The 24,540-nt window shown below is 36.9% G+C and overlaps 1 protein-coding gene across 1 annotated transcript in view; it reads left to right on the top strand.

Annotated features, from left to right (window-relative positions):
- ZZEF1 (zinc finger ZZ-type and EF-hand domain containing 1) overlaps nt 1-24,540 on the top strand; it is a 53,883-nt gene that overhangs the window by 15,341 nt on the left and 14,002 nt on the right. The window contains exons 15-44 of the mRNA XM_026050131.1: nt 26-195; nt 766-899; nt 1,562-1,632; nt 2,076-2,190; nt 2,809-2,968; nt 3,888-4,009; nt 4,100-4,210; nt 5,142-5,308; nt 5,863-5,944; nt 6,566-6,767; nt 8,023-8,159; nt 8,432-8,672; nt 10,321-10,400; nt 11,545-11,638; nt 12,171-12,687; nt 13,340-13,504; nt 14,408-14,527; nt 15,262-15,423; nt 15,714-15,843; nt 16,080-16,218; nt 16,425-16,590; nt 17,145-17,407; nt 18,473-18,645; nt 19,209-19,362; nt 19,992-20,131; nt 20,630-20,907; nt 21,795-21,969; nt 22,424-22,556; nt 23,822-24,018; nt 24,378-24,497. Of these exons, the coding sequence (XP_025905916.1) occupies nt 26-195; nt 766-899; nt 1,562-1,632; nt 2,076-2,190; nt 2,809-2,968; nt 3,888-4,009; nt 4,100-4,210; nt 5,142-5,308; nt 5,863-5,944; nt 6,566-6,767; nt 8,023-8,159; nt 8,432-8,672; nt 10,321-10,400; nt 11,545-11,638; nt 12,171-12,687; nt 13,340-13,504; nt 14,408-14,527; nt 15,262-15,423; nt 15,714-15,843; nt 16,080-16,218; nt 16,425-16,590; nt 17,145-17,407; nt 18,473-18,645; nt 19,209-19,362; nt 19,992-20,131; nt 20,630-20,907; nt 21,795-21,969; nt 22,424-22,556; nt 23,822-24,018; nt 24,378-24,497 (4,918 nt within the window). The remainder of the gene's footprint in view (nt 1-25; nt 196-765; nt 900-1,561; nt 1,633-2,075; nt 2,191-2,808; nt 2,969-3,887; nt 4,010-4,099; nt 4,211-5,141; nt 5,309-5,862; nt 5,945-6,565; nt 6,768-8,022; nt 8,160-8,431; nt 8,673-10,320; nt 10,401-11,544; nt 11,639-12,170; nt 12,688-13,339; nt 13,505-14,407; nt 14,528-15,261; nt 15,424-15,713; nt 15,844-16,079; nt 16,219-16,424; nt 16,591-17,144; nt 17,408-18,472; nt 18,646-19,208; nt 19,363-19,991; nt 20,132-20,629; nt 20,908-21,794; nt 21,970-22,423; nt 22,557-23,821; nt 24,019-24,377; nt 24,498-24,540) is intronic.

Raw genomic sequence — 24,540 nt, 5'->3', positions numbered from 1 at the left:
TATGTTGTTTTTTTTTTTTTAATAGCCCAAGGGAAGAATGCATCTTAGCTCAAACAGTGCTATTGCAGCTTCTCCAGAGCTGCTTCTCTGTACTTACTGCAGACAATAAAACTGGTAAGCCTCAAGAAACTTCTCAAAGCAAAACACCTGGTCATCCAGAAGCTGCAGAAGAGCTTTACAGACACTTGTGTGAAGGTAATTTATATTGAATGTATTAACTGCTCTGTCCTGGTTTGCGAGTGTTTTACAATAGCTAGAATTTGGGAAAATATCTTTATTCCTAATGACCAAGACAGCTACTCTTGCTATTCAGATCAATGTATATTAAGTAACATTAAATAACATGAGTTTCTTTCGCCCTCTGAAATGATTTTGTAGACTTTTCTGATAATATGTGGCCTAGAAGTGGATGCAATAGAAAACTTCTTTTGAATCTGCTATCTTCCTAAAGCAGTAGGGAATGTGATGTTGTAACTGTAACTTTACTGAGATTTACTGAGCATGTGGTATTTCATTTTGAAAGCTCTAATGCCTTTGAGTACTTGACAAGTCTTAATGTTCCTGGAATTAATTTACTCATTTGAACAAATATATCCCTAGAAAGATCTTTTCTGCCAGAACTGAAAATAGTTCCCCTCATTTTCTATGCCAATAACAGGGTTGCAAAGACGTGTAAAATAATACACTTAATTTAACTGTGCCACTAACTATATTAGTTGGAGCATTAATTTCAACTTGTCATTTGTTTCCTTTTTCTATGAGCAGTAGTGGACATGGGGGACAGTAACTTCATGCCAATGAAAATGCTAAAACAGGAAGTTAAGAACACATTACTCAGTGGAGCAGCAATCTTTTTCCCAGACAGACAAACCAGGCGTCACCAGCTCTTCACCATGATGGTAAATGATGAAATGAGAAAATGCTTGTTTGGTACTCACTTTTGTGAGTTCAGTTACATTTCTTCATGCACAAAAGAAGAAACCATATCTGAGTTCTCATTATCAAATACTGTATTTTCCTATTAAATTAAAAACCCTCTTTCTACTTTTTTCTCTTGCTTCTAATCCTATAGAAATACTGAAAATTAAGTAGTTCCACATTCCATTCTAACTGCTTTTATGTGTGGATCTCTTTGTGGTCTTACCAAACACTCTTCTTCAATGGATATATTGATTTCAGACTAAAACCTGAGCTATTGCATCACTACTGAGTTGCTTACTATTGTATCACTAATAAATTGTTTAATGGGAAAAATTCATTCAAATTCCTCTTTTTGGCAAGACATAAAATGATAAACATCTAGTCATTGCTGCAGGATTGCTCAGTTTTAGTAGAGTCAAACTTCCACATTCACGGAGTTTAAAGAAATTAATGTTTTAATGAAAAAGGTAGTTTAAAATCATTTCTTGATTTTTAAAAATGCTAGTCCTCTGTAATCAACAAAACTTTTGTTATTCTTTCTTCTTCTGCCCTCATTAGTGTTTTTATACAGAATTTGATTCTTTCTCAAAGGTGAAGGAAATAGAACATATCATAAAAAAAAATCTTCTTTATTTTATAGAAAAACATCACAGAGCAAGAACATAAACAATCTGTACATCTTGCCTTCAGATCATTATGCACCCACTTCAGGTAAGGGGTCTTGATGCTGAAAATAACTGTCTAGTACCCCACATTTGTTAATACGTTCATATTTAGTCCTTTTTATAAAAATAATTTTTCTGGGAAATGATTCTACAAAATAGTCATCTGACTTTATTTTAGGTAGGACAATACTACTACTGAAGTTATTTATGAACTGAAAGTCTATGTAAATAAAGTACTGCCAAGGGTAACAGTTGTTCTGAAAACCACAGCATACTGCTTATGGACTTTGCTAGTCTGTCTTTTCATTTTTTTTTTTTTTTAATTGTCCATGCAAGTGGTTGGCATTGGTTTTAGCCATTTGGATTCATTGGAACCTGAACATCTTTGATTAAGGGTAATGATAGAACAGGACCTCTACAGGTTTGGTCATTAGGATAACTAACTTTGTATTTTGCAGCTTGTTGGTTACTAAGGTCTTTGTGTTGTAGTGATCAAGACCCAAGTGGGCTTTTACTATTGCCAGAGAAAGGAGTTTCTGCAGATTTTGACATAAGTGAAGTTCTGTCAGTCATGGACACCCTTCTGCTAGTGGCAGCAAGAGAGGTAGGTGTCTGTGTGCTACTTCTCTTCCCACTACTGTGCTCTCATTTTTTTGTGTGTATTTGAGCACAAGCTACCTCAGATATATAATGAAGAAACCAGTGTTCCTGTCCTGGGCAAAGTTATTCATGTCTGTGGCATAAGGTTTTCCTACCAGTATAAATATTTTTCTTTAAGAATTCCTATTTCTTAATGGTAGGGTAAGTAATATATGAGATGGGAAGGGTTTTTTTTCCATAGCATTAAAGAGAACCCATGGAAACCTATCAACTCCAGGAAAACAGAAGCATTCATCCCATATTGGGAGGTTAGAATTGGTCACACTGCTAAAGGAAGTGTAAATGGTGGAGGAGGGTCATTTATCATAAAGAGAAAAAATGTGCTGAGAACACCAGTGACTCAAATGTAGCATAGCTATTTAAAATCAGGATTTATTGAAGCACATTACTTCGTGCTATTGGATTTTTTGAAGCACATTACTTCATGACACAATATGTTATAGTTGAGGTTAATTTTGGAGGAGGTTGTTAATGACTGTCCTACTTTACTTATGGGTAAAATATGTGAAGCTGCATCTGAAAAGATTATCCCTTTGCTCTGTTGTTTTTTTTTTTTTTTCAGTGTGAAATGATGATGCTGGATGTTGCACAGCAAGAGAGTGGCACAGTCTTGTCTTCCTTATTCTGGTCTGTTCAGGGTAGCCTGCTTTCATGGTGCTACCTACAACTTAAGGGTAGCGATAATTCAGCCAAGGATCTTGCTGTAGAAATACTTAAAAACTGTAAGTGTGGAGACTGAATGCAAAACTAAATGTATTATAAATGGGCTTTAAAATATGATTTTACATATAGCAATATAATAAAGGTTTGCAAGCAGATGTGGGAGGCACACTTAAAACTATCATAATATTTATCTCTCAGAAGGAATTTTATAGACATAACAAACAACTTTAAAATATTGGTATGGCTGAAATTCTGTGCTGGGGCAATCTTTGAAAAACATTTCAGTTAAGTTGCGGTGCACAAATCCTGGGTAAAATACTGCTACAGACTTTTGTAACTGATCTAAGCAACTTGTTTTTTTTAAACACCCATTATTTTGATTCGCTTCTGTGTGGATGGCATTTATTTTTCCCAAATGTCTGTAACAGCAAGAGGAAGGAAATATACTTAAGCCAGACACTTCTAAGACGTGTTTCACTAAAGCAACATTTTTCTGAAAGGATTAAATGCTGGTTTGGGCCAAATATTAATGGAGATGTGATCTCAGGAAATTTATGCAAAATTACTTAAATTACTTAATATTTGTTTTGTGGTAGTGTACTGCATTTAAAAGTAGTCTAAGCCTATAGCTAAAAACGGCTAGGTTTCCTTGTTATGTAAGCTGCAGTTCCTACTTACGGAGGGAGGCAACTGGTTATATGGCACTGAGATTGTCGAAATGGTTCTTAGTGCTTGGTTAAATTGGTTAAATGTTGGATTCATTTGTTTGAATGTTTTGGTTTTTAAAGATTTTGTTAATGAGAGTGTCTTCTTTCTGACAATAGAAGTATCGCAGAAAACTTTTCTGAACTGAATATGGCTTCCTTGGAGAAGCAGGTGTCTTTCTTGTGCACATCAACATGCACTTAATAGTTTTCATAAAACAGATTGTGATAATAAATTCATAAGGTGGCTACTAAGGGTTTTTTTTCTCTTTAGATGTGGGCCAGTTCCTGTCAAATATCAGAATGATTTTGCAGTCACTTTTATCTCAATATAATGGCAAAACAATAGTAGAAAAAATAAGTAACTCTGTCTTTGCTATGGCAACTCGTCAGCTGGTAAGTGAACATTGGGATTTTGTACTATTCCCTGGAAGCATCATTACATTTAAATGTGTTTTGATGAAAGCTCTGTGTGTTTTCTCTTAGGTGATCTTCTTGTTGGATTTTTGCACTTTAGACATTCCATACTGTACCCTGTTGCAGGGATTTAGCACTTTGATAGAACCACTGAAAAAACTTTGTAGTGAACCTCATAAGGTAACTAAAGATACACTCAGTTGCAATGTGAGATTTTCTATGAACTTCTGAATTGTCTTCCACTCTGATAATTCTCATGTGAAAGTTTTGTCTGTTTAGAATTTTAATACTTTTGAGCATTTTGCTTGATTGGAAGTTTTCCAATTCTTTCAGGCAGTCTAAAAGTGGATTTTATATGCATATAAAAAGTATGTGTGCATTAATGCCATTAACTGCGCTGAAAAATTATGCAATGCTTTATGAAACATAATAAAGCACTGTTAAATACAATGAAGAAGAAGGGAAATTGCAACAGAGACACTGGAAACTCAAGTGATTGTTGAGCATCTGAAAGGAGTTAGAAAACCGAGTATGGGATGTGTAATGAAAAACTGGGTGAAGAACTGGAAATACTTGTTCTCATATTGAAAGACATGAGTGAGGTGACTAAAAAGTGCAGCTGTAATAAAATGTCTAGAAGATATGTAGAAAGAGGAAGAATTCAGAGAATGATGGAGGAAAATAATAAATTTAAAATAGTTTGTGCTTTATTTCTTGCAATGATGCAATGATACAAATGTTTGCCGTTTCTCATTTCAGATGTCTGCAATGTAGTTTACATCTGCACTAGCCATTCAGACTCCCTTTTGTAATCTCAGAGAGTTATAGCCACCTGTAGGGGTGACACTGTCTCCTCCCCAGTAGACTAGGCAAATTGTGCTTTAGAAATACTTCTTTCTTGCCTGTTTGGAAAGGGGTGTGTAGCCTATGCCTAGCTTAGATGCAAATCAAAGCTGTAACCTCTTAATGGTTACAGCTGTACAGTGGCCACATACAATGCTGTGCATGTATATGCTGGCCACTTATATAGTTTGCTCAGAGACACAAAAATCTGGTATGAATGTCGTCTAAATGCTGTAGATTTATATCTGAGTGCATTTTCATTATACAGATGGAAATGGAAAGCTGGCAGCAAGAGCAACCTGTAGTGCTGCGAACATGGACAATGGAATCTCCTCACAACTATGAAAACAATTGCCATGAGGTCTCAGTCTTCCTCTGTCATGGGGCAACTTACTTTGAGGTGGAATTTGATGAAAAATGTGAAACTGAACGGAGGTAACTTGACCTTTTGCCATGTAAGATTTTAGTATCTATTTGCAGAGTAGCAAGTTATGTTTCATGGTGTGAGGAATACCTCCTCCTCTTCATTTTCCTGCTAACCATAAATGTGTTATTTTGAGTAACTTTCTTCAGTGTTTCATGCTGAAGGCCACCTCTCTTGACAAATGAACAAACATACTCTTTATATGAGTTTTGCTCTCTTTGCCCTTGATTGTTTTGTAATGTTGTTGTGACAGTCACAGTCTCTTTAGGCAAAGCTGCTGGTTTGGTCTCTCCTAGTAACAAATCAGGTTGCTGTTTCCTTAAGTTGTATGCTGGATGTTAAATTTAACACCCCTCACCAATTCTAAAGGCTTGGAGAAATTCTGCAGGAAAATACTTGCTGGGACTACTGCATTGAAGTATGAAATAAATTTCTTAGAATAATGTATCTGTGGTTCTGATGTGATGGGCTGCTAGCAGTCTAAAATGCAACACCTGTGGAAATCAGGCGTTTTCCCCCAGCATTTAAAAAATAAACTTGGAAGTAATGAATTGCATTTTCACAGGTATGATTACTTGGAGTTTACTGATGCCAGAGGTGCAAAAACTCGTTATGATACAAAGGTTGGCACTGAGAAGTGGCCTAAGGTGAGCACCTTTAAAATTCTGAACCAAGTGATGCTATATCTAATATTAGGAAAAGCTTATGGTACTTGCAGAAGACGTATTGTCTGGAAAGGTTTATTTCCTTGTATTTTCAAACCCCTCTAAAGTCGGGAGCGGGGAGGAGTGAAGGGAAGCGTACAGTTCTGCAGTGGTGTAAATCAGGGGAGTGGATAACAATAAAAATGTTCCTGTTTTCAAAGGAACAGTTTTCACAGGAAAAGCAATAATCATGTTTAAGTGGCAGCAGTTACAGGGGTGAAATGTCTCTGCTCCTCTAGTTTCACACATCTTGAGGCAACAGATTTAGTGCTTCCCGTGACCACTCCAACTTTTCTGTGGCACTTGCTCATGTGGGGGATTTACCAGCTGTTTTATGGCTCCATCTTCAAAGGCCCAAACGCCTATAAAATTCTTCATTAAGCCTTTGAATTAAAACCTGAGCTGCTTATAACAAGGGGTTTCTCATTCACCCGGTGGGGAAGTTAGGCCCCTTATGGAAAAAAACTAGTATTGAGAAACCAGAGTTGCTGAAGGAAATTCGTTACCCTGAAACGTTTTCTTGTGGTGTACATTTGGCAAAATGACTGTTTTGTTGCTCTGTAGAAAGTGACCTTTAAGGCTGGCCCACGGCTGCAGTTTCTCTTTCACTCTGACAGCAGTAATAATGAGTGGGGCTACAAGTTTTCCGTCACTGCTTATGGCCTGCCAGATGTTGCCGTGTCTTGGGCCCTGGATTTACAGCTTCTCGTATCGCGGCTGATGGGGCGCTTGGCTTCCCGGAGCATGGCACTCAAATCGCTCCGAGGTAAGTGCACTCAACTGCCCCACCAGCTGTGGGGCACAAAAGCCATAAGGCTTTTCGGATCCGCTGTGGGAATAAAAGCTCCATTTGTAGGCCTTGCTTGTCTGAAGATGGAAGACTTGCTAGGTGGCTAGTTAAGGAATAGATTTTGGTCTTTGGGCTGTGCCCGTTGCTTGTGGCCTGGGTGCTGTGAGACTATGGGCTTGTCACAGGGACCACAGTGACTTTTCTAATATTGAGAGGCCAATATTAGAGAGAGACAGACACTTAGAAGGAATCGTATTAAGCTGAATTATTTTTTTGAAGTAATATATGAATCTGCACAAACTTCTGCTCTTTTTTCTTTTGAACTTGTTCACTAATGCTCTAATCTGCCACATACTGGTAGTGTGAACCTGTAGCCAATGAATTGGGGAAAAAAATATACCAAACTTAGAACACAAATTGTGGGGATTTAAAACGCTTTGTGTGGGCAGTTGTTGCTGATTTGTATTTGTTCCGTTTTGCTGAATTGGCCGTTCTGTTATATTCTTGTACTCTGTTGCCTTCTGCAATATAGTACGCACGTTTGGTGTGTGTGGGTTGCATCCCCTCCTGACATAAAACTCATCATTCAAAACCCTTAGGCACATCATTAACCTTAGACCTGTCTAGCGAATTCACAGGTTTCATTTGACTGATTCCAGAAGTTAAGCACATATAGGATTTGGGCCCCAAGACAGGAAAAATATAAAATGTTAGTTGAGATGGGTGCCATAAAAATACAGAGAGAATTTTATACCAGAACAGTTTTCAGTAGCTTCTTAAATCTACATTTTTTCAGTGTTTAGAAAATTAAACGTTCTTAAAGACTTCTTGGTAATATGAGATAGTCAGTACTCATCATGGAAAACCTTGCAGCTGCTTATATATGAATTTAGGATACTAGTTAAAGAGTTCCTAACATAGCTCACTTAACATAGCTCACTTTACTTCTTTGTTAAAACATACATCCTTACATGTGACAGATTATTAGGTGCTTAGTTGGAGAAGAACAGCTTTTAAACTGTTTTATAAATTGTTTTGGAAACTTCTATCACTACAAGCACAGACCTTCCATAATGTACTCTTGTTATTATCGTGTAAGATATTGATGCTGTCATTAAAGGAAGGATAGGTAAAGGTAAAGATAAAGGAAGGTCTTGTATTTTTAATACTTACTCTTAAAAGTGAACAAAGGCATTTTGTAATTGAAGTATCTGTTCTCAATTTCTTACAGAACTAGGTAGCGAAACAGATTTGCCTCCTTTGAAAGTAACATCAGTTCTTAATTCTCCTTTGTGGAAACCTGTCTTCAGGCATCAGATGTGTCCTGAGGCAATTGTGGGAGGAAGTCGAATCAGTCAAGATAAAGAGGTATTTAGGCCACTGTTTCCTCCCCCTCCTCCCTATAGAAATCACTATGTGTAACACAGTTTGATTCCAGACTTAATTAGTTGCTAAACTAATTAAAGGTATGCTATTGAACTGCAGTTGCTGTCTTTTTGCACTGATTAATTCAAGCATCAAGGAATTTTGATATTATTATTAGTTTTCATTTTAACTGCAGAAGTTGTACTGAAAGTTAACTTAATTGTAGAAGCAAGTTTTTCGGTTAATATTAAAACATCTTCTAATGTTCTTTCCAGACTAGGAAGTCACACCCAGATGACTGCCGTAACTTTCTCACTGACTTCGCAAAATCAGATCCTGCCCAGGATTTCTGTGGGCAAAAATCTGAACTTTTCAAAGGACTTATACAGGCATGTAAAAAACAGACCCCAAAGACAGATATAGTTGCTGGTTCTACTGTTGATCAAGCTGTGAACTCAACGTTTGCTGCTTTGGTGTATCTCACTCCAGATTTGTATGAGAAGCTTCAAAAATATGGTAACTCTAATATTAGTGACTATCTTAATAATGAAGGCTTAAAGATTTAAAGAGACTTTATCATAGTTTGGTTGCAAATGCTGAAAAAGCCATTTAGTGTGAAAATGTTTTTAATAAGATATTTCGATTTATATAAAGAACATATTGGTAAACTGCAGTCGTGGTTTAGGAAGACTCAGTAGGCCTTATTACTGGAGTGTGATGGAAATAATTTATGTTTATTATTATGTGCATTTTTCTTCAGAAATCTTTGCAAACTTTAATAGTCCATACAATCTTCAGACTTTATTCTAAAGGTGAACCAAAGAATTATGATTTTTTTTTTTTTTTTTTTTGCAATTTTAATTCAGAAGAATGTGGCTCCTGGTAACTAGCTGTTTTTAAATTAATTTCCACTCTCATGAGGTGTTTTCTAAAGAATCAAAGAATCACGATCAGCCTGTGTAGGTTTTTAAATTTTCTTGGGGAGGAGGTCTGAATTACCTCCAAAAGTGTTATTCAAAGATCAGTTTTCACAGAATAACATTATACACACACAGAGTGTGCACACGCTTCTATATATGTGTGTGTGTGTGTGTGTATAATATATTTATTTTAATAAAAGGTAATATTCAGCTTTTAACTTGTATAGTGTTCTTTGCATTGCAATTTATATCTTTTCAGTAAGTAAAACAAATAACTCTTTTAATTTGCACAAACCTTCCGTTAAGCTTATTGACATGTTCTGAGTATTGAATAATAAAATGCATGTACTTTTAAGTAGTTTCACTGAAGGAAAAGTTAAGAGCCTTCATTTTATGGCACGGTTTTGAAGCTAAGGATCTTACAGGTTGAGCTACAAAGCTTTAAGTAAAAATGACTGACAGAAAGACTGACTCAATGACTAAAGTGGTTATTGCTTAATGCCTTTAGTTAGTTTTCACTGCCTGACAGTTGATATAATTTGCTTAGTAAGATTACAAATTGTTGTAGCTGAGGAGTATATTAATGACTGGATAAGATAACCATCCTACTGCTATGTTAATAGCTTCATCTGTCTTAGCCTTCCTCAGGCAGACTGTAATTTCAGGATACTTACTGACCTGTGCCATCTTAAATATGCGCAAGTGGTGCTGTAAAGTGAAAAAATAAGAGGAGGGGACCCTGAAGAGAAGCATCTTTTTCTTGATAGTCATTTTCAGTCTACTTTTAGTAACAACTTTTTTGTCATGTCTTTAATTTTTGTAATGTTTTTTTTGTAAATCTGTTCTAGAAGCTGATAGTGTAAAACAAAAAGAAAAAAAATCTTTAAAACTTAATACTGCTTTAAGTATACTGAGAATTTGTTGATTTGTTCTGGTAACAGCTTGCATTAGGAATATTTGGATGTTTAGGGGACATGATTCTTTTCCTTGACTGCAGGCATCAATTTGTCGAAGAGATGAGAAAGATATTCATAATTTAACTTTGCAAATAGCTCTGTCAAGGTACAGTTAATGTATTTAAGGCATTCAGAACCTGGCAGTTTGTATTTCCTATTTTTCTAGCAGACATAATTCCAAGTATTGAGTGAGAGTTGAAAGAAAGCTCTAACATAATTTTAGTTAAGTAGTCAAGTTGTGTTAAAATGGAGCAGTAAATAAACACATCTCTCTTCTTTTGTTTTCAGTCAACAGTGGAGGCAAGGTGCCTTTGAATGATGAGTTTGCACAAGTATATTCCCTGGCTGATTCAATTAGAATATGGATGGTAAGATCATTCAGGAGGATATCTCTTTGTCATCTATCTTAATATTTTAAATGTAGTATTAAGGAGCAGTGGGAAAACTTGTTTTCCTTCAGTGATTCCAGGTCAAATATTTTGATTTGAGAAAAAGGTGTGTTCAATTCTAAACTTTGAACTTAAAAATTAAGCACATTCTTACGATATTCTTACACCCTTCTACCACCTCCAATATGTGATTCTGAGCATTAGGACAGAATTTGACCATAAATCAAAATAGTGCAATTTTCCATCAGGAGTGTGTATTGTAAATTGGGGAGATGGATGTCCAGGAGTTCTTTTAAGGCATCATATAGGAAGGAACATGTCTTAAACATCGTTCTCAGTTCTGCAGCACTAACAGAAAAGGCACTAATTCCTTCTTTCTTTATTTATTTATTTTTCAATTGTGAAATTAGCTGTAGTTCAAGATATGTTCATTGCATATAGTTTTCCTTGAAACATAACGTTTGTTTCAAGAGTCAGTGTCAGGAGCTCAGGACCTGATGAGAGGTGTCTATGGGATGCCCTGCAGCAAAGGAGGGGCGAAGTCCATTTCAATGTCACTGGGCTGCAGGAGGCTCTAAGCAAGTGTTAACAACTCTGTGGCCTCCTAGAACAACTGAGTTGCCTTGTGCTTCTACGTGTCTCCAGTGGGGATAGTATCTGGCCATAGCTTCCAGTTAGATGATGTGATGCTTTTGGAGAATCTTAAAAGAAAAAAAGAAAAGAAAAAAGGGCAGCTTCCCCTCTACCTCTCTGCCAAAGAGGAAAGACACTCAACTAGTCATGGGATAAGATTCTGCAAAAGCATCACATCATCTAACTGGAAATTATGGCCATATCCTATCCCCAGATCGGGATTTTTTTTACAGGGCTGATGCATGTTCTGTTGCATGACAGGGAAGGGGCTCAGCCCTCGAGCAGTTCAGCACAAGACTGTGTGATCTGTTCTGACAGTGCTTAGGTACTGCTCTTCAATACTGCTAGGTGTTTTACCCTGTACTAGGAAATAGTAAATATGGTCATTTGTTCCTGAGAATCCTTTACTGTCATGTTGTCTTCATATTGCCTTGCTGTCTGGATGTACAGTGAAAATCATATTTTGACTGTTTTAACATCCTATCTACAGTTAGAAATGAAGCAGAAATCCCTCATGGGTAGGGGAAATGATACTGAGGAGAAGCAGAACATAGAAGCAAGTGAGGTGAACCCAGAAACTCTTGGTAAGTGTTTTCTTTTCAAAAACAGAAGTGTTTCAAGTGAGTGAAGTATCACCTTGTAAGTTTTGGTGTTATTTTAACTTTGAATTTAAAAATAAAATAGCTTTTTTTTTTCTTTTTTTACTTCTTAAAAGATAAATTCTGGGACTATTTCTTGCTATTCTTTGCAGAAAACAGTATGTGAGAAAGATCCTACTGGGGGAGTGACCTATCACTTGAGTCACATGGTTCCTAACTTGTGTTTATCTGTACTTTTAGATGCTACCATTAACTATTAGAATAGTGAACTGATACTGAAATAAAATGCTTTCTCATTAACATGTGTCCTTTATATGGTTCAGAGTGTTTATTCAGATTTAGTGTTTGAAGATTAAGAATTAAATAATTGGAAGCATTATGCTCATTATACTAAAAAAGTATAATAATAATATAAACGCCAGTGTTTTCTAGCTCTCTTTGCACAGAAGAAATAAAATATAAACTAATTTATTCTGAAGCAGTCCTCATTCTAATTCTTTTGCTTTTTATGCTACAGCCAAACTCTGTATGCAGAAGAGCCTTTTGCTGCTGGATTTCTTGCCCGTAAGAGCAAAGACGAAAAGTTTTGCTTCAGACCACTCGGAAGCCCGAGATACTGATGATGTCCAGCAATATGTCAGCAGTAAATGCCAAAGGACAGGTTCCATTGTGGAAACAGACTTCCAGGCAGCAGGCTCTCAGTCTTCCAAGGGAGTAGCTCATCCTGTTCCAAAGGATGGGCACCAAATGACAGAATCTGATACAAAGACTAAACCAGTTCCAGACCCACTCCAAACAGAAGAAGCATCTGCATTGCACTGTAAGCCTGCTGAAAACACAGTGTCACAGCAAGAAGATGTATCGTCACCTCCTTCCACTCCTACACGCAAATCTCAGTTCAGTCGTGGAAGACTAAGGCTGCTGTCTTTTAGATCAATGGAAGAGCCAAAAGCTGTGCCTACTGTGAAAGAGAAATATCCTATATTGAAAAGCATCTTAGACTTCATTAAGGATCAATCACTTACATATGACAGGTAAGCAAATTGAAAATGTCAATTATAAAATTCTGTTCAGACCTCTTCAGTTGGAATAAAACATATTGTAACTGCAAGATAGCGTTGGAAAAAAAAAACAGTTTGCACCTAAGTAGGTGTCAGATTTGAGTATCAAACTTCAATATTTCACCACCATGCTCAGGCTTGTGGAGAGTATTATTTCATTTGAATTGTTTAAATCAGATGGAACTTCAGCATGTCTCTTGTCTTGCTTCCTGAAACCTGTTACAGTACTGTTTGTTTCCTGTCTGCAAAGAGGTAAGACACAGGATCTTGCTATTAGAAATCCTTAATAGCAAAGCAAGAACAGTTGTATCTCGTATCATTAAATTACATGATATTCTGAGAATGTAAACTGAAAGAGATACTTCCAGTTCTCAGGTGTCTTTTTTAATCTCTATAATTTGTACTGGTGCAGGAAGGCCTGGAATCCAATGTGGGCTTTATCAGTCTCTCTAGCTGTTTTTAAGAATATTTTTAGAATAAATCACTACAGTAGTATAAGACTGTTGAAAATACATTTCAAATGTAGATATTTGTTGTTTAACTAGTCAAGGACTTCTTGTAGTTTGCCTGAGATATTTTAAGTGCAATGTTTTGAAGTCCTCATAATGTTTTTTGCTTTTCTTAGTGTTTTAAAGGTCCTTGCTTTGAGAAAATCCCAAGGACAGAGTATCATGGAAGTGCTCAAGACAATCCGTCAGTGCCTAGACTCCCTTGGACAACCACACTGTTTCAATCCACCCTGTGTGCTTTTTCTCTTGGAACTTCTGGCCTGCCAAAAAGATTTTACAAAGTAAGAAACTATCAAGACAAGTCTCAGACACGTGACGTTGTATGCCTGGGCCCTTGCGTTATCCCGATCACGTAACCTAAAATAGTAAAAAGTAATTGTTTCTTATCCATATACAGAATAAAAAATTGTGTGAAGATTAATGTCTAAGCTAATATGCATGTCTTGCTTGTAACATTTAAAATATCCTTTCAAGTGGGGTTTGATTGTGCAGCTGTTTATGGCAGTAGGGGTCACGCGCTTGAATAACAGTGTAGATGCAAAGAAAAGCCTTTGCCGTTCTGCCTGGATCACAGCAAGCTCAGAAAGATTGGAGAGTCTTCAGTTATTGTTTCACTTTGAGCTCTTGTGTTTCTCACTGATTAAAACTATAGTAATATATAGTAGTAATTAAAACTACTGTATAACATGTATTTACTTCATCTGTAGCATTGTATCTTTATCACTGCTATGAATTGTGAATTATTACGTTATTTACCTATATGTCAATAGAATTAGCTTCCAGGAATGGTGTGACATATATTTAGCCAGCTGTTTGCTTGTTCATAAACGTTGATAATTTTAGATGTGATATCTGTACAAGATGGCTTTTATTTAATGTGGTCATACATTTCATTAGTTAATGTGTCCAGCGGCTAAAGAGACGGGCATGCAGCTAGTCAGTCTGTGCTCCTATTAGCTATGTACCACTGGCAGGGCACTAATACAAAAGCGTGGGGGAGGAAATCATGAGTTACAAGCATATGCAATTGTTACTCTGAGTAAGGAAAAATAACTTGGAAGCTGTGTCAGATTTGCTGTCATAAAGTATTTAAAATGTTGTCCATTCATAATTCTCGAACAAAGCATGCCACCTAAAATGAAGCAGTGAGTTGCAGACTGCTAAACTGACTCTTTACTTTCTAGCTACTTTGGAAACTTGGAAGGCTGCGGTGCTGAGCTACACAAAGAGATTCGAGAGTCCTACTATCAGCTAGTTTTGTTCCTGGTAAATTCTGTGAAGGGATTTAGTGCCATTAATGACAGGTACGGTACCCTGCTTACCTAACTACTATGGTATTTTTATCTCTGCTCTTCGTCACCTCTTTCCCTCTCATTTGTTATTTATTGTTTGATGTCTCAATTAAGAGCAAGAATTATACTCAGGATTGTTTACAGAGCTAAGTAAGGTATTTTTTTGTGACCTAAAAGAGCTGGTTACATTTTATGGTTGCTATGCAGGAAAGCTCAATAAATTCACTGGTGTTAAAGCTTTGACTAAATGTCCTATGCTAGTTATAGTTCTACATTATGTTTCCAAAGCTTAACACTGAGAGACTATGAATAGAAATTTATTATAAAATGTTTTGACAAAGATGATAAAACTATAATATCACAGCTCTGCCATCGTGCTGATGATTTGGTTGTTAAGATTTCTAGCTAAGTGGCTTAGAAATTTGAGACTTTTTTGAGTATTATGTGTGGTTACCTGCAAATAACAAGTCTTTCAGCCAGTTCTAATTGATGATGGCAAATTTTCAAAGAAAGTTCCTGTGAATATCAAGAAGCAGCAGTTTATTGTGGAGAAGTGGCAATTCCCCTTGCTGTGCTCAGACTATTGCATAAGCTTTTCTCTCTGCAGATCCTTTGAAAGATGCCATCTTTGGTTCAGACTGTGCTTGGCTATGCTTTTCGCTAAATACTTAATTCCAGCTTTAGGTTAGAGCTGTCATATATTGTTGTCTTGACTTTTTTTTTTTTTTTAAATTATTGTTGTTTAGATCATTGCTTCCTGCCTTATCTTGCGTACAAACAACTCTCCTTCATCTTTTGGATATGAGTTGGGAACCAAGTGATCTTTCCTTCTTTGTTGAGATTCAATTGCCGTATCTTCTTATGACCACATCGCAAGAAAACATAAGTATTCATGACAGTGTGATCTGGTGAGTCAGGAAGAATGCAACTTTCTCATGGGAATAATGTGTGGAGTGTGTGTGTGTGTGTGTATACATACATTGCATTATGCTCCTCATATTCTTACAAATTGTCATACAGGCAACAAGGAGGTTGCTCTATAGTCATTTATTAATCAAGTGACTAGAATTCTTGCAGTCTGTTTTTGTGTTATAGCACTTTGTTCAAATAATAATAGTTTTTAAAAGAATATTCCAGGTTATTTTAGTAGGAAGACTTATTGCATTCAGACTTCATTTTGAGTTTTTTTTTTTTTTAGTCAATGGAGCGAAGAAGATGAAATCGCAGACTACAAGCAAAACTGTGAGTGGATGGATGAATGTCAGGATGTAATATTTGAAACCTGGTATGAAAAGATAGCTCAAGCTGACCCAGAGAAGCAGAGAAAGGTGAATTGCTTATTTATCTGCAGAAGGGCTAAATAGGAAATTTTTTAAATCAGAAGGGAGATAAAGGCATTTGGCTTCATGAGTTTTTTTTCATGAGATGGATCCCTGGCTTCATGTATGTCTTCAAAAGTATAAAATGATTAAAAAATGGTTTTGTTGTAGGGGGAATGTTCTGTTTTCTGTCTAGAAAGGGCGTTCTTAAAGTCAGAAATAAGTGTCTCCACTTATTGTTCCAGATGCACATGTTTGTTGCTCGTTACTGTGACCTGTTAAATGTGGACATATCCTGCGATGGCTGTGATGAAATTGCACCATGGCACCGTTACCGCTGCCTACAGTGTAATGACATGGATCTGTGTAAAACATGTTTCCTTGGTAAGATTTAAGGAAAAAACACCTCGAAACTCTACATGTAAAGGCAAAATAGTCTCTCCTAAATTGCGCATAAAGCAAAAGGAAATACTTTTGCACATTTTGGAATTGTTCAGCTTTTTGTCTTTTTCTGACTTGACTGTGGAACTAATAAAGATCCTTTACCAAAAGGGATTAGAGGTACAATTTAATAAGTCATTTCTTTGCAGGTGGGGTCAAACCTGAAGGTCATGAGGATGACCATGAAATGGTTAACATGGAGTACGCCTGTGATCACTGTCAAGGAGTTATCATAGGTCGGCGAATGAACTGCAATGTGTGTGATGACTTTGACCTTTGCTATGGATGCTATTCTGCAAAGAAGTACTCTGACAGGTACTAAATATGGCATTTTGTGCCTGCACTTGCTATAAAAGTGTTAATTAGCAACTAAGGACAATCATTCTCATATCACTTGTTCCAGGGTCATGCTTGACATCAGAACATATAATTGGCGTCCTTAGAGGAAACAGTAAATATGAGACTGTTCAGCAAATATTTCTGTAGCCTGGAAACCTGCCCCAAGTTCTGAAGTTACTTGATTCTAAGTGTTTTCCTAGCTATGGCTGTAAAAGCTGCAGCAGGAGATTTTCCTACCTTGAAAGATAGGACGGAATAAGGCAACACAAGGCTCTGGTTAGACATCAGGAATACGGGAGCTGTATTCCTTGAGCAGGTATCCTCTTGGTAGTTCAGAATCTTGTAAGTGAGCACTACTGATGTCGCTGAGGCTCTGAGAGTTTACACCGTTTGAAAGACCAAAGCTTGACATTTTGGGATTGTATGTTCTATTTTACATAGTTTCGTAATAACATATCATGCACTGTTAATAACATTTTCCACCAAGAAAGCAGTTATATTTCAAAATTGTCAATACCTTCTTCTTTCAGTCACTTGCCCACTCACAGCATCACAGTGTACCCAATGGTGACCATTCGAATCAGTGATCGACAGAGACTCATCCAGCCCTACGTCCACAACTATTCCTGGCTGTTGTTTGCAGCCTTGACTCTCTACAGTGCAGATTTGGCAAACGGGGAGGAAGTAGAAGGAGAACAGCTAGATTCACAGGTCCTCAGTCATGCCAGAGTTCTGCAACGCCAGTGCATCCAGCTCATCGGAGACTGCCTGATGAAAGCCCAGCATGGAAAAGGTGATTCAGCTCCTCCTTCTCTGAAATAATAGTTTCCAGGAGACTTTCTGAAAAGTTAGTGGTTATTCGCTTTGAAGTTTCCAAAGGAAAGGGGAAATTACTGTGTATTTCACTGAGTATAATTGTTTATATAGCAAGCAAATATAAAGTAAGGGAATGTACAGCAAGCGTCATTCAGGATCATTGGAGTATGTATTAGGAGAATGGGGTGCTTGAGAAAATTAATTTACTGCCTGAAAAACATTGAAGACAATACAGCAACTCTTTGGTAGTGGTTTTTCTTTTTTTTTTTCTTTCCTCTTTTTTTCTTCTTCCTGGTTGTTGTAAAGCAATCAGTGTGGTTTCACATCCTGCTGCTGCCCTGTTGTTATGAATTGAAGGACTTGAAGGACAGCAAATAACTTGATGAAAAATATATCTTGTGCTGCGTCAAATGGCTAGATTTTTTTAAACTTTCTTTGTGATATGAAAAGAGTGGCTGAGGAAAATGTCCTTTTGCCTGGAAATGAGGATTTCTGTGAACGAAGACCTATTTATACAAAATACGGTGATATAATAGAGTCCTGCTGTGAGTGTATTAAAAATTAAGTTATAAGTTAAGTTTTGGACTTAATTTCATGTGAGTATATTTAGGTTTTTTGAGCAGCCTTAAGACAGCTGAAATAAGACTGCTGATGCCACCAGAAATCACTTATTTATGCTCCATTGTTTCCCCTATTTGTTTTTAACATACAATTTTATTTTATAAATATGTAAGTGATCAGAAGATTGAAAATTATGACAAATATTTAAATTTCATAACTCAGAGTTCTTGGAGGTAACCCCGATGGCGTCTGTGTGAGGCAGAAAATGTCACCACCTGTTCTTCACCAAGTTATTTAATGAAACTACATAATCAAGTGAAGATGGTCGGGAACATTGTTTCGGTGGGGTTGAACTCAGGAAAAGTCTAAAGAAGCGTATGCAGGGAAGTGTGTAGTTCTCTTTCAATATGTTTCACTTCTGCTTTTTGCTTGTCTTGCCCCTCAGCCTCTAAATAGCTCTTGTAACTTTTTTTGCTTTCAGGTCTGAAAAATTTAGCTCTCCTCTGTATGCTGCCAGAAGGTGAATCCTTCTCTGAGAATGACACCATTCCAGTCAGTCCTCCCACAGATGGTGCTGCAAAAAAACATATTGGCGATAAAGCAGCGAAGGGAAGAGATGAGAAACCAAGCATGGGCTCCTTCAAGCTTTGCAATGTGAGTACCTGTTATTTATAGAACCCCTGGTACCCATTAGTTGTGTGCTCTTCACAGGCTGAACATTCTGCTCTGGGACAGGTAATGGAAAAAATGAAAAGCAAGGATTTCCCTGGTAGGTTAAAATTGTAGGAGCAAGGGAAGAGTTGTCAATTCGTTTTTAACTAAATTCATCTGACCAAAGATTAAAGCATCGTCTTATGTTCTTACAGGCAGCCTTGCCCACTCCCTCCAACATTTTTGTGAATTTCCTGATTTCTTGGTTTGCTTGTGTTTTAGTGTAATAGTCTTACACACGAATGATACAAGCAAAAAAAAAAAATAAAAATAAAAATAAAAAAAATCCAGTTCTCCAAACAAACCAAACTTTGCAGTTTCTTTCTGCACAGAAATGTAAGAATGAACTTCTTGATGTATACAAGTCTTATTTAGTGACAGGTTTGTATAGTCCAGGAAAATAATTTTTTGCCAAATGCTGATTGCTGGCTTTTTCCTTCCATGGCTGCTTTCATAGGTATTAAACTGTGTTTTAAACTGTTTTATTGCATTTGTTTTCTTTTTAGGGGAAAGGAGATGGTCACAATGAAATCCACTCCTCTGCAGAAGATAAAATAGTAAAACAAGGAACTGAAAGCCATCTTAATGCTCCTCTTGCAAAAAAAGCAGTTTTAAGACAAGAGTCAGACTTGTCTGCAAATGATAATGTTTCTCTATCGAGTAAGAGATCATTTTCCTTATATTTTTAACATGGAAATATCCACTGTATACAAAAAAAAATCTGCTGAATTCTTTTATTCCTATCTTATTTTTCTGGATTTGCAAATATCCTTATTGCAAGTGAACTGCCAACTATACTGCTTTGAATAACTGCTACGTTGAAATCCGTTGAAAAGATTCCAGAAACTAGAGCAGAATTCAGGGAGATACCTCCATGCATACAGATTGTAGAACTTGCTGATGTAACACAACACTTAATAAATTTGTACTAGGCACTTCAAAGCCACTTCTCATATTGTTTCTAATGGTGCCATTAATTTACAGAGAACCTTTAAATGAGTATTCTTACCAGAGATTAAGTGGCACCAGAGGTGGTGTTTCATTCCATTAAAAGCTGGTGTTGTTAGCACTGTGATGGTAAAAGGAATCTGTCCATAGTGGTGGTCTGTAAACATTTTTGGAGAGATGGGATAGATGTATCTCTTTGCCTGCTGTCTTTTATATAAAGATTGGCCTATCAAAATTTTATTAAAACTAAAAATTGTACTTTATTCTTGGAGAATAACTATAAGCATTAAGCTATAATTTATTTCTTACTTTTTTTTTAATGTCTTTTTTTTTAATTTAAGCAGGTGATTGCCTCTCAGAAGATTCAACACAGAAGCAAACAGAGAAGGTTATAATACCTAGCCAGGAACAAGTTTTTGCTGAATGCTCTCAGAAGAGGATTCTAGGATTGCTGGCAGCTATGTTACCACCTTTTAAATCAGTTAGTTCTTTGTACAGTTGTCTAGATGTCACAAATAACATAAGCAATATCCATAGTAAAATAAATGATGTGGGAGAAGGGTTCTTCTTGCTTAAATGTCACAAAATGGTAATGTCAGAATCAGACTATTTTAAGATATTTTACATTACACACTAGGCTTCATTCCCGTGTGTGGGGAGCGGATTGAATTATCCTTGGGGCAATCCATCATAACTGTTCAACACCAGAAAAATGAAAGAGTCACCTTAGACTTATATTTCAGGTTTTACTACTGAATACAGCCTTGATCAGGTCTTCCTGTTTCATTTTTATGGAAAGCATTTCATATGGGTAATTCTGATATAATTAGAAGTGTATGATTTGCAGTCTTCTGTCTGTTTGCAGAAGTTACAGAAGCCTAGTCTTTCATTTCTTGTTGTATTTGCTATGATTTAGATTCCGTTTTTGCTTTTAATTCTCTATCTCACCTTTTTTCTTTTTTCTTTTTTTTCTGCATAGGGCTCCACAATGTCTTTAATTAACCTGGAACAAATACTGCCACTGATGTTTCAAGTTGTAATCTCAAATGCTGGCCACCTCAATGAAACCTACCATTTAACACTGGGACTTTTGGGCCAGCTAATCCTGCGACTTATGCCTGCAGAAGTGGACGCTGCAGTGGCTAAAGCCCTTTCAGCCAAACATAGTTTGTTTGCTGCAGGAGATGGGTCTACAGTGCCCGAAGGGTGGAAGACAACTCATCTTCTGTTCAGCCTGGGAGCTGTGTGTTTAGACAGGTGCTTTTTAATTAAAACCTCTTATTTGTTCCTTGATGGTTAATACTAATTTTGTTTTAAGTATGTCTTGCGCATGGAGAGCTTTTCATTAGGAAGTTAATTGAACCTACCTTTTGGTCCTGGAAAGGACCTGGCAGCCTCAGCCCTATTTGCAGTCACAATCTCTTAATATTTTTTCCAAAAGAAGGCTGTCTGGTGAAGAATAACTGTATTTCCTGCACTTCAATACATAGCATGTTATGGTAGAAAACTTAACGTTCTAGAACTTTAATGGAAAACAAAAACACAGTCTTATTTTTCTTATGAAGTTCATTTTTTCCTTTTGAGCTCCGTTTCCCTCGTGTAAGTTGGGAAGAGAGTGCATCATGTGGCAGCTCTCATCGATGCCCAGTTCCTCATCAGCCCCACGTATGGAAGAGGGTTAAGGAAAACCCAGAGGATTAGCTGAGGGGAAGCAGATTTTCAAGGACTAACTTTAGATCAAGGAGGCCAGTGTCTCTAGACTCCCTATGCAGTGAATAGTAAGAGAGCAGGTAGTCATATGCGTATGGGAAGATGACCGCTTGCAATTGTATAAAGAAAAAATTCTAAACACTAAACTAAAATTACAAATTCAAGTTGACAACATTTAGGCAAACTTTGACTTGGGACTTTAAATCATTTAAGACGACAGTTTGAGTAATATCTATGCTCTAATGATGTGAATCAAATAGATTTTATGTGTAGCAGACATCAAAACTTCAAATATTTTGAAGAAACAGTTGTATAATAACAGCATGAGAACCATAGCTATAACAGATAATGAGTAATAGTAACACTGTGGCTTGAGGTAGTTCCAGGGAAGTCTGTAGTCAGTCCTCCTAACGCAAACTGCTCTTGCTTTCCAGTCGTGTAGGTCTGGACTGGGCAAGCTCCATGGCAGATATTCTTCGAGCTTTGAACTCTTCCGCGCAGTGGCATAATGTGATCGCTGCTTTCACCGACCACTGCATTAAGCAGCTGCCCTTCCAGCTAAAGCACACCAATATCTTCACTTTATTGGTGCTGGTTGGGTTTCCTGAGGTAAGTGGCCTATTGATAGGAAAGGAAATTAAATCCATTTAAAGCTTTCAGGTTTCTGTTTTTAAATACTACAGATTTCATTAATTGGGGAGAACCCATTGTTAAGCATCAAAACCCAGTGTATGTCAGAGTTCACATCTTTCCACTTGTGCCAATTTTTATCTAATGACTAAAATTGTGACTGCTTTTGCTTTGCATTTGCTTCAGTTTTACTCATAGCAGTAATAAGAAAACCAACTTAATACATCTGAATATCAAAAAGGGTTTTTTTTTTTTGGTTTCTTTTTTTGTTAAATTCAAGTGAGAGAAACCAATGGTAGTCATAACTGATACACTTAGCATGAAGTTTGTAGTTGGTATTTCATTATAAAAAACAAAAGGTGGTATAAAAGGTGATGGTGTCTGTTTAAATAAATAATCAAAATTGTAATTGTAATTGCTTCTGCGTTTTCAGGTGCTCTGTATGGGGACTCGTTCTGTGTACATGGATAATGCTAATGAACCTCATAATGTGATTATCCTGAAGCACTTCACTGAGAAAAACAGAGCAGTTGTGGTAGACATCAAAACCCGAAAGAGGAAAACAGGTTCTGTGACATTATTATTTTATCAAAGAATTGCAGAGTATTTCCTTACATTTTCTTACGAGTAGCTAAAACTGGATGTTTTAAACAGACTACTTGATACAGGCATGCAGAGATTGCATTCCTTTATTTGCAAGTTACTTGATTTCCTGTCTGTAAGTTAAATCAAATTGGGAAGCTTCTGCAGTAATGATTATGGAGACCTCCTTATTTGATTTAATTTTGGAATTTTGTTCAGAAGATTTATGAAACAGCATAGTCTGTTTTGTTATTTAAGGAGGCTGAAAAAATAGGGCTTTGTTTAAGCAGTTGTTTTGAGATTTGCTTACTGCGTGCATCGTGTCTACTATATACATGTGCTTGATGTTTTGAAATAATTGAAAATTTGAAAAATGCACGTGCTGCTCGTGTGTAGTCAAGGGCCACCATTTAAAGGAGTGGCACCCAGGGCCTGAACATGTTTGGGATAGTCCCTTCTGTTGCTCCAAAAATACAAAGTGTTTGTTCCCAGTGTGGGCAGGATGTGCCAAACCACTAGCAAATGAAGGCAAAAAACAAACACACACACATGCTCGTAAGTGACTGGCTGTTTATTAAATGGAGCTATGTTTGTTTTTCTTTCCTGATCCTATAGAAAACCATAGCGGGAGGACAGGCCTGTCTTTAATCGCATATTTTATTTTAAATGTCAGGAGCATCTTCACTGCTTTCCTCCTGTGCAGATGAACCTTTCCAACCTTTCCAAGTTTGGATATGGCTAAAGGAGATAAATGTAAAAAGTGCTATACAGTAGGAATAATATATTTTTTGGAGAATTCTTTGGCTGGGATGCTGCTTCTGGTCATTGCGGTCATTGTACTAGAGGATTTTTTTTTCCTGCACTTCACTTGGTTTAAAAATACAACGTGTTCTTCTTTGAACACCAAACTATTTGCATGCAAATATGCACAGTCAGTCAGCTGCTGCCAGAAGCTGTTACCTGGTTGTTACTTTTTTAATTTGCAGGAAAAAATAAAATGTTTTCCTAACTAATTTAATGAAGTGGACATAATTGGAGTACATAGGCTAGAATTTTGCCAGAGCAAATATTCATATCCTCCAGTACATGGTTCTCTTTTGATGCAGTTGTTAGAATTCATGTTCACACACTTACCATGTTCTTGTCCTAATCTAATAATATTTACTGGTATCTAATAATATTTACTGGTAAGAGGTGATCTCCCAGCATTTTTAGATGATCAGAGAACCATATCTTTTCTCTTTTGCAGTGAAAGACTATCAGCTGATTCAGAAATGTGGCCAAGAAAGCAGCGATTCCCAGACCCAGCTCAGGCAGTACCTGCAGCACTTCGTGCTTATCTCCACCCACCTTCTGCAAACCAGCATGGACAGTAGTTATGCAGAGGCAGTGGAAGCAACCTGGGTCTTGTCACTCGCTCTAAAGGGACTTTATAGAACGCTTAAGGTATCTTTTCTATCACGTGCAGTATAGGAAGTTCTGCCATTTATATTACCTAGCACAAGAGGGACTTGGGCATTGACCAAGTTGTTGTTGCATGTTCTTATTCATACCGTGACCCTGTTTGAGCAGGGAATTGGAGTAAATAATCGGGAGTCCTTTCCAACCTCCAATATTCTGTGATTTGGTGAAGCTCTTACAGATCACCTCTTTATATACTTTATTTTTTTAGGGGAATAAAATAGTACTATAGTACAGGCTTGAATTTCATTTGAGGGGATGTGAGTCGCAAGATTTGCAAGATTTATGTTGCAAGATTTATGATGCACTCTTTTATTTATTGTTTGTGTGTGTGTCTTTGATAGACTCATGGATTTAAAGAAATCCAAGCTGCTTTTCTTCAGTCTGGTTTACTCAAGCTTCTGGTGAAGAAATGCAGCAAAGGAACTGGCTTCAGCAAGACCTGGCTTCTCAGAGACCTAGAGGTAGGGAAGAAGCAATGTTTTATAGAAAGTCAAGCTCCATAGC

This window comes from Nothoprocta perdicaria, unplaced genomic scaffold, assembly GCF_003342845.1.
Source record: "Nothoprocta perdicaria isolate Ctin4 unplaced genomic scaffold, notPer1 scaffold_66, whole genome shotgun sequence".
Lineage (NCBI taxonomy): Eukaryota > Metazoa > Chordata > Aves > Tinamiformes > Tinamidae > Nothoprocta > Nothoprocta perdicaria.
The sequence above is the reverse complement of the archived record's forward strand: the minus strand, read 5'-3'. Positions and strand labels throughout refer to the sequence as shown.